Source organism: Saimiri boliviensis, chromosome 15 (assembly GCF_048565385.1).
Source record: "Saimiri boliviensis isolate mSaiBol1 chromosome 15, mSaiBol1.pri, whole genome shotgun sequence".
Classification (NCBI taxonomy): domain Eukaryota; kingdom Metazoa; phylum Chordata; class Mammalia; order Primates; family Cebidae; genus Saimiri; species Saimiri boliviensis.
The window spans coordinates 36,010,758-36,020,712 of record NC_133463.1 but is presented as its reverse complement, the minus strand read 5'-3'; the positions used below and the strand labels follow the sequence as shown (position 1 = coordinate 36,020,712).

Sequence of the window (9,955 nt, the reverse complement as noted above, 5' to 3'; positions counted from 1 at the left end):
TTGTCTAGTGCCAGTTTTTAAAGGAAAAGCTTCTAATTTTTGCCCATTCAGTATGATATTGGCTGTGGGTTTGTCATAAGTAGCTTTTATTGTTTTGAGATATGTTCCATTAATACCTAGTTTATTGAGAGTTTTTAGCATAAAGGGCTGTTGAATTTTGTATCTCTGTCTCCTTCAGTTCTGCTCTGATCTTAGTTATTTCTTGCCTTCTGCTTGCTTTTGAGTTTTGTGGGGTTTTTTTGTTTGTTTTTGTTTTTTAATATTGCTTCTCTAGCTCTTTCAATTTTGACCATAGGGTGTCGATTTTGGATCTTTCCTTGTTTCTCATGTAGGCATTTATTGCTATAAATTTTCCTTTAGACACTGCTTTAAATGTGTCTCATAGATCTGGTACGTTGTGTCTTCATTCTCATTGGTTTCAAAGAACGTTTTTATTTCTGCGTTCATTTCATTGTTTATCCATTGGTCATTCAGGAGCAAGTTGTTCAGTTTCCATGTGATTGTTCGGTTTTGAGTGCTTTTCTTAATCCTGAGTTCTAATTTGATTGTGCTGTGGTCTGAGAGAGTGTTTGTTATGATTTGCGTTCTTTTGCATTTGCTGAGGAGTGATTTACTTCAAATTATGTGGTCAATTTTGGAGTAAGTGCAATGTGGTGCTGAGAAGAATGTGTATTCTGTGGATTTGGGGTGGAGTGTCCTATAAATGTCTATTAGGTCTACTTGGTTCAAATCTGCATTCAAGTCCTGTATATCCTTGTTAACTTTCTGTCTGGCGATCTGTTCAATATTGTCAGTGGAGTGCTAAAGTCTCCCACTATTACTGTGCAGGAGTCTAAATCTCTTTGTAGGTCTTTAAGGACTTGCTTTATGTATCTAGGTGCTCCTGTATTGGGTACATAAATATTTAGGATAGTTAGCTCTTCTTGTTGCATTGATCCTTTTACATTACGTAATGCCCTTCTTTGTCTCTTTTGGTCTTTGTTGGTTTAAAGTCTGTTTTATCAGAGACTAGGATTGCTACCCCTGCTTTTTGCTTTCTATTTGCTTGGTAAATCTTCCATCCCTTTATTTTGAGGCTATGTGAGCCTTTGCATGTGAGATGGGTCTCCTAAATATAACACACCGATGGGTCTTGACTTTTTATCCAGTTTGCCACTCTGTGTCTTTTGATTGGGGCATTTAGGCCATTTACATTCAACGTTAATGTTACTATTTTTGAATTTGATCCTGCCCTTTTGTTACCAGCTGGTTGTTTTGCCTGTTAATTGACATGGCTCCTTCACTGCATTGTAATTCTTTACCATTTAGTATGTTTTTGCAGTGGTTGGTACTGATTGTTCCTTTCCCTGTTTAGTATTTCCTTCAGTAGCTCCTGTAAGGCAGGTCTTGTAGCAACAAAATCTCTCAGCAATTTCTTGTTTGTAAAGGATTTTATTTCTCCTTCACTTACGAAGCTTAGTTTGGCCAGATATGAAATTCTGGGTTGAAAGTTCTTTTCTTAAAGATGTTGAATATTGGCCCCCACTCCCTTCTAGCTTGCAGGGTTTCTGCTGAGAGATCTGCTGTAAGTCTGATGGTCTTTCCTTTGTAGGTAACTCGACCTTTCTCTCTGACTGCCCTTAAGATTTTTTTCCTTCATTTCAACCCTGGTGAATCTGACAACTATGTGCCTTAGGGTTGTTCTTCTTGAGGAATATCTTTGTGGTGTTCTCCGTATTTCCTGGATTTGAATGTTGGCCTGCCTTGTTAGATTGCGTAAATTCTCTTGGTTAATATCTTGAAGAGTGTTTTCCAACTTGGATTCATTCTCCCTGTCACATTCAGGTACGCCAATCAAGTGTAGGTTAGGTTTTTTCATATAATCCCATAGTTCTTGGGGCTTTGTTAATTTCTTTTCACTCCTTTTTGTCTAATCTTGCCTTCTTGTTTTATTTCATTGATTTGATCTTGTATCTCTGAGATCCTCTCTTCTGCTTGATCGATTCGGCTGTTGAAACTTGTGTATGCCTTGGAAGTTCTGCTGTGTTTTTCAGCTCTATCAAGTCGTTTACGTTCTTCTCTAAGCTGGTTATTCTAGTTAGCATTTCGTCTAACCTTTTTTCAAGGTTCTTAGTTTCTCTGCATTGGGTTAGAACATGGTCTTTTAACTCAGAGAAGTTTGCTATTACCCACCTTCTGAAGCCTGCATCTGTCAATTCCTCAGATTCATTCTCTGTCTTTTTCTGTTCCTTTGATGGTGAGGAGTTGCGATCCCTGGGAGAAGAGGTGTTCTGTTCTTTGATGGTTTCATTCTTTTTGTGCTGGTTTTTTCCCATCTTTGTGGATTTTTCTTCCTTTAATCTTTGAAGTTGGTGATTTCAGGAGCCGTCTCTGAGTGGACGTTGTTTTTCTGCTGAGGTTGGAGCTGTATCTTTTTTGGCCTGTAGAGGGCGCTGCCGGGCTCTCTCGGGTCAGTCCGGTTGCTGGGTGGGTGCTCCTTCCCTGGAGCTCGTTTGCAGGTGAGATGGGCCCCGCCCCGCAATGGCGTCTCTCTCAGAGCCCGATCTTCCTGGCTGGGGTCAAGCTGGTGTGTTTGCTGCCCAGCTCTTTAGCAAGAGCTTCAGTCTGAGCTCTGCGGAGGTGCGGCCTGCCAGGCCTTCTGGTCTGTTTCTCTGCTTTCAACTCTGCCTCCCTCTGTGGGACTGTCCGGCCCACTGGCATTAGTCAGAACTCCCGCCCAGGACCCTGCGACAACTTTTGGAGCAGGCTGTCGCGGCTGCTCAGATTTGTATTGGCTATCCATGGCACCCAACCGTCTGGCTGGGCTCTTGTGGCCCGTGCGTTGCAGGAGGGATGAGGCAAGCACAGGATCTGAAAAGAAGCGCCAAGGGGGGTAAGTAAGTTCCCGACCCTCCAAGCTGGCTGCAAGTTTTAGGTGGGGACTTGCCCCCCCGCCATCTTGATTTGCCCCCGTGGGCAGCTCTCACCCTGTGGCTCCTTCCCTGGGCCTGAATTCAGTGCCCAATCAGTCCCACAGAAATGAACCTGGCACCTCATTTGGAATCGTGAAGTCCTCTAGCACTCTAAGTCTCATTCGCTGGGAGCTGCATTTCCGTGCGGGCTTCTCTCAGCCATCTTGGCGCCCCCTCCTGCAAAATACATTTTTAAAAAAGAAAATAAATGACTAACACTAACCATGTCTAATAATGACTTCTAAACTGTAGAAAAATAGTTTCTTCCCTTGAAAGTAATTAATGTCAAACACAATAAGGAATTTAAAAAATTCCAGAAAGTTAGTATTTGTTTTTCAACCTATGAATGAAGATGGTGATTGATTACATGCATATCTTGTGTTGACTCCACTAATGGTCTGTTTAATTTTTAAAAAGGTATAGTTAGTAAAGTTTTTTTTAACATTGTCACATGCTAGTTCTTCTTCGGTCTGTTCCTCCAGTTTGCATAGTGGTAGAGTTAAAGCTGGATGCATGGCCACGCAGCTAGAGATACTATTGTCTAGTTTCACTTGCAGCTAGAAGTAGCCTCATGAATAACTTCTCTCCAGTGGAATGGTAATATAAGAGTGATGTGTGCAACTCTGACTGTTTTTTGGTTTTTTGTTTGTTTTTTGAGACACAGTCTTGCTCTATTGCGCAGACTGAAATGCAGTTCAGTGGCACAATCACAGCTCACAGCAGCCTCATCCTCCCAGGCTTAAGCAGTCCTCCCACCTCAGCCTCCCAAACAGCTAGGACTACATATGCATGCTACCACACCTAGTTAATTTTTGTATGTTTTCTAGAAGCAGGTTTTCACCATGTTTCCTAGGCTGGTCTTGAACTCCTGGGCTCAAGTGATCCTCCTGCTTTGGCCTCCCAAAGTGCTAAGATTATAGGTGTGAAACACTGTGCCCAGCGAACCTTAAAAGGAAATGTTTAAAAGGAAATACATTGCCCCCCAACTTCATTCCCTCCTCCTGAGTTGAAATGCCAACTTGGCAGAGACCCAAGTTACCACGGACTGTTTGTGACCTAATGAAGCAGTCACTCTACCCACTTAGCCTGGCCAGACTGTGAGATGAGAAACTCCTACCTTATTTAAGCCACTATATGCTTAGGGTCTTTTTTTTTTTTTTTTTTTTTTTGTATCAGCTTAACATTTATATCATTTAACACAAATATATATGTTCCCTTTAAAAGATATTTTTAAAAAATATTCAATAGAAAGAAATCTGTATAATTAGCTACTGTGGTGGATTGTATAATGGACCCCAAATGATATGCCTACTCATATGCTGAACAATGAGAACACATGGACACAGGGAGGGGAACATCACACACTGGGGACTGGTGGGTAACGGGCTAGGGGAAGAATAGCTGGAGATGGGGGGTATTAGGGAGGAATAGCATTAGGAGAAATACCTAATGTAGATAACAGGGTGATGGATACAGCAAATCACCACCATGGCAGTGTATACCTATGTAACAAACCTACATGATCTGCACATGTACCCCAGAACTTAAAGTATAATTAATTAATTAATTAATTTTAAAAAAAGAAAATATGCATAGAAACACTGGAAGGAAATATACCAAAATGTTTTCCTTTGGGTGTTGGTATTACAAGTAATTTTTAAAAATCTGCTTAGCACTTTCTATCCTCTTTCTTTTTTTCTTTTTTCTTTTTTTTTTTTTTTTTTTTTTTTTTTTAGACAAACAGCACTTTATTTTGCTTTGTTCCTACTGCAGAATTAGACAGAAAATCCCTTTAGGTTTTTGTTTGTTTGTTTTTGTTTGGCTCATGGATTATCTTGTTAAAATGCTCTCACTGGAATTGTTTTAAATCAAGAAGTTTGTTGTAATGTCACCTTGGTCATTTCTGATTGTGCTTATTTAGATCTTCTGGGTATTTCTTCTTTGTTAATCTAGCTAGTTTTCTATTGATTTTGCATATCTTTTTAAAGAAACAGGTTTTGGTTTCACTGAGCCCTTACATGATTTTTGGGTCTCAATTTCATGCAGTTCTGCTCTGATTTTGGTTACTTCTTTTCTTCTCCTAGCTTTGGGGTTACTTTGTTCTTTTTTTGACTTCCTCTGGGTGTGATGTTAGATTGTTAATTTGAGTTCTTTCAACTCTTGAGGTAGTCATTTAGCACTGTAGACTTTCCTCTTAACACTGCTTTTGCTTTGTTTCAGAGATTTTGGTATGTCATGTCTGTTTTTATTTATTTCAAATAATTTTTTGATGTCTGTTTTAATTGTGTTGTTTGTCCATAATCATTCAGAAGCAAGTTACTTCATTTTCATGTAATTGTGAGGTTTTAAGCTATCTTCTTGGTATGGATTTCTATTTTTTTTTCCATTCTGGTATGAAAGTATAATTGGTATGATTTTGATATTTTTTTAAAAAAAATTCTTGAGACTTGTTTTATGGCTGAGCATGTGGCCAATCTTGGTGTATGTTCTGTGTGCAGATGAGAAGAATGTCTATTCTGAGGATGATGACTGGACTGTTCTGCGGACGTCTATAATTAATTAATTAATTAATTGGCCAACTGGCCAAGTGTGGAATTTAAGACCACAATTGGTTAATTTTTGGCCTTGGTGATCTGTCTACCACTGTTAGTGGGGGTTGAGGTTCTCTACTATTATCATGTGGCTGTCAATTTCTACTCATAGGTCTAGAAGTACTTGTATGAATCTGGGTGCCTCCGATGTTGGGTGCATACATATATATGATAGTTAAGTCTGCTTATTGAATGGAAACTTTTATCATTATGTAATGTCCTCCTCTTTTTTTTACTGTTGCTGGTTTAATGTCTATTTTATCTAACATAAGAATAGTGACCTCTGCTCTTTAATGCATTCCACTTGCATGATAGATCTTTCTCTAGTCCTTTACTTTGAGCATATTGGTGTCCTTATGCATGAGGTGGGTCTCTTGAAGAAGACAGCAGATAGATAGATGGATTGTTGTTGTTGTTGTTGTTGTTGACAGGATCTTGCTCTGTTGCCCAGGCTAGAGTGCAGTGGTGTGATCTTTGCAAACTCTGCCTCCTGGGTTCAAGTGGTTCTTATGCCTCAGCCACCTGAGTAGTTAGTACTACAGGCACATGCCACCATGCCCGGCTAATTTTTGTGATTTTGGTAGAGATGGGGTTTCACCAGGTTGGTCAATCTGGTCTCAAACTCCTTATCTCAACTGATTCACCCACCTCAGCTGCCAAAAGTTCTGGGATTACAGGCATGAACCATCATCCGAGGCCTAGGTCTTGTTTGTTCAATCCAACCTGCCACTCTGTGGCTTTTAAATGGGGTGTTAAGACCATTTACATTCAAGGTTAATGTTGATATGTGAAATTTTGATATTTTGAAATTTTGATCCTCTCATTAAGTTATTAGCTGGTTGCTTTATAGAGTCTGTGGGCTAGGTACTTATGTGTCTTTTTGAGGAATCAGATATCATTCTTTCATTTCCATGTTTAGAACTTCTCCCTTGAAGAGTTCTTGTAAAGTTAGTCTCTTTGTGCTAAAAGTTAGTCTCTTAGTCTCTTGCTTGTCTGGAAAATATTTATCTTTTGTTTATGAAGCTTAGTTTGATGGGATATGAAATTCTTGACTGAAGTATCATTTCTTTAAGAATGCTGAAAATAGGTCACCAATCTCTCCTGACTTGTATGACTTTTGCTGAGAAGACTGCTGTTAGTCTAATGGGGTTCCCTTTGTAAATAATCTGACCTTTTTCTCTAGTTGCCTTTAAGACTTTTCCTTTAGTGTTTATCTTAGAGTGGTAATTATATGCCTTGGTGACATTTATTTTATATAGTATCTTGCAGGTGTTCTCTGGATTTCTTGTATCTGAATGTCTATGTCTTTAGGACAATGAGGAAATTTCTCTTGAATTATTCCCTCAGATATGTTTTCCAGGTTGTCTTCTTTTTTCTCCATCTCTCTTGGGAATACCAATAATTCATAAGCTTTGTTGCTTTACATAATCATGCCTTTCTTGAAGACTGTTCATTTTTTGTAGTTCTTTTTTCTTCATTTGTTTTCTGACTGGATTAATTCAAAAGACTAATCTTCAAGCTCTGAATTTCTTTTTTCTACTTGGTTCAGTCTATTGATAAAAGTTTTCATTGTATTTTGAAGTTCCTTAACTGAGTTTTTCAGTTACAGTGGCTCTGGTTGACTTATTTCTTCTTTATTTCCTGGATTGATTTAGAAGTTTCTTTGTGTTAATTTCAAACTTATCTTGGATCTCATTGAGCTTCCTTGTAATCTATGCTTTGAATTCTTTATCTGTCACTTCTGATTTTCCATTTTAGTTAGGGATGATGGCTGGAAAGCTAGTGCAATCCTTTGGTGATGTCACTACATTCAGATTTTTCATGGCCCTAGAATTCGTGCACTGGTTATTTCTCATCTGGAGATGCTGGCACTTCTAATTTTTGTAATTATTTTCCTATGGTTAGAATTTTTTCTTTCTTTATATTATTGGTTTTTTTTTTCCCTTTCCATTTCCCTCCTTCTTTAGGGGATGTGACTGTAGAGAATTTTGGCTAGGGCCTTTTGGCTTTGCATTTATAGCCCTATACACTTCTGTCAGCAGGTTTTATATTGGGCTATGCAGTTCCACCCTACCCTTCCTGTGCAGAGATCTTCATGCAGAGGGACCCTCTCTGCTTCATGCTCAGCCAGATATGTAGGTATTTGGAACACCAGATCACTTGGTTTGGGTGATATTACCCAGATGTTGCTTATAGTTAACAGCTGACTGTGGCCAACACAGCTGGGTATTTACTTGATCCTTGTTTACTGGAAGAAGGTAGCTGTTGCCTCCGACAATGCACTGATTTATGGAGTGTACAGTGGTCTGACCTTCCTGCTAAGCCCTGGGTAGTAGAGGGCTAAAATGAGTAGAGTTGTACTGGGAAGATCTACCTGCAGATCCTCCAGTGGCAGGCACAAGTACCACTCTTGAGGTAGCATACAGTGGGTGGCCACCAAGCACTCAAAGGTGTGCCTAGGTGTGGAGCTAGGAAACCCCTTCAGCCCCAAGTTCTCTTCATGGGAATGAGCATAGTGAGTACTCTATGTTCCTGGAGATCTGCCTAGGTATGGAGTGGAGAGGGTCCCCCCTACACCCAGATCTATGCACAGGAAAGGTGGATCAGCTCAGGCTGCTGAACCAAGTAAGCTGTTGTTCTAAATACTTGAAGATCTTCCTGGGCATGAAGCAGAGAGGGTCCCTCTGCACCCGGATCTCTGCACAGGAAGGGGTGGGGCAGCTTAGGTTGTCAATCCAGGTGAGCAGATGCTTTGAATGCCTGGAGATCTGCCTGGGCATGGAGCAGAGAGGGCACAACTGCACCACAGTCTATACATAGGAATGGCGGGGCAGCTCAAGCTGATGATCCAGGTGAGGGGTGTTCTGAATACCTGGAGAGACCTGTCTGGATATGTAGCAGAGAGGCACCTGCTACACCATGATCTCTGTCCATGAAAGGTGGGGCGGCTTAGGCTGCTGGTCTAGGCAGGTGAGTGCTCTGAATGCCTCGATTTCTGCCTAGGGGTGGAAAGAAAAGGCCTTGATGCACCACGATCTCAGGGAAACAGACTGGGGCACCCAGCAAGGACACACACAGACTGATTCTAGGTCACCAAGCTAGTGATCTAGTTCTCTCCTGCCCCATGCTTGTGATAGCAGAGAGCAAAATTCCAGTGCCTACTGCTGAGGCACTTGCCAAAATTCTGGCTACGTAATCCCTTACCCCACTCCAGGGCCGGTGCTCCAATCTCTTGGCAGAGACTAAAATGCTTCCACAGCCAGGCTGCCCAGTCGACAAAGAATGGCTGACTTTGTATGCATCTGAATTAACAGTGGAATCCTGCTTTAGGTCCCCAGTCTGAGAAAATGCTTGCAGCTTTTCCTGGTGTCTTTCCCTTGCAGTGTCTCCAAGCCTTTCCCCAAGTTAATTCAGAGCTTGGGAGAAACAAAGTGCTTTCCCTTGGCCTGGGTTGCTTGGATCCCCAGTGGAAAGGTGAGTCACAGAGGAAGCCTTTCTGCCTCTTTTGCATACTGGGGCTTCACTCACTTTTAGTAGCCAGATGCTGTCTCAGGAGCTGTTTGCCCACATTCTCCTCCCTAGGATCTGGGGTGCCTTTCACAATTCCAGTGTATTCCCATTTCTTTCATGAATTAAAGCTCACAGAATTGATCTTTAGGCACTATCTTGTTATTTCTAAGTTGCTGAGGCATGCTAAAAGCCTCTAATCTGCCAACTTGGAGGGAAAAATACTCCTTCCTGTCTATAATAAAAATCTAATAGATATTTATGTTTGTTTATTTGCAATTTAAAGGGTCAGCTTTATTCTACAAACCTGAATAGGTAGAAGGAGATAGCTGTGGGGTCTCTAATGCCTCTCCTTGTGGAAAGACAGCAGGGTTGTCTTCCCCAGGATCAGTTAGAGAAGCTGGATAATCCCATTAATCTCTTTTAAGGAATCCCTGTCTAGGTATGCTTTGTAGGGCAAAGGTAGTGTTGAAGAGTCTTCATGTGTCTTACCAATTCATGAGGCACATAAGCACCAAGGAGCCATAATTTTGATGAATTATCTTATTTGCCATTAAATTCTGTATATAGCTTATCTCAGCAGTATTGGGTTTTGGTAATGTTTGATAAATCTTTGGAAAAGTTAACATGAAATCCATGTTGTTCTATAAAAGCAGCCAGAAAGCACTTTATTTTAAACACTATTCAGGTGGTGGAAAGAATAAAATCCGTTTTGTGTTGGTGTTGCTGCTTTTTCATTCTGTGAAAAAGACTTTTGTTGAGGTGAAGACATTTTGCTTCTTGAAGTGAACCTTCTTTCGTGTCTTTTCAGCAAGGTTTCATATGGGGATTTTCAAATAAAATATATGTAAGTGGAGACATATGAAACCAGTAATATTGCTTTCCAGGTGTTCATTTTCAACTTCA

General features: G+C 40.5%; 1 protein-coding gene across 2 annotated transcripts in view; it reads left to right on the top strand.

The window, feature by feature from the left end:
* The first annotated feature begins 2,519 nt into the window (after nt 1-2,519).
* NECAB1 (N-terminal EF-hand calcium binding protein 1) overlaps nt 2,520-9,955 on the top strand; it is a 263,262-nt gene continuing 255,826 nt past the window's right edge. Inside the window, exon 1 of one of the 2 annotated variants that reach the window (XM_074386886.1) lies at nt 2,520-2,872. In XM_074386886.1, coding sequence (XP_074242987.1) covers nt 2,833-2,872 — 40 coding nt within the window. In that variant the 5' untranslated portion in view covers nt 2,520-2,832. The remainder of the gene's footprint in view (nt 2,873-9,955) is intronic. The other variant, XM_074386885.1, reaches the window with a different exon arrangement.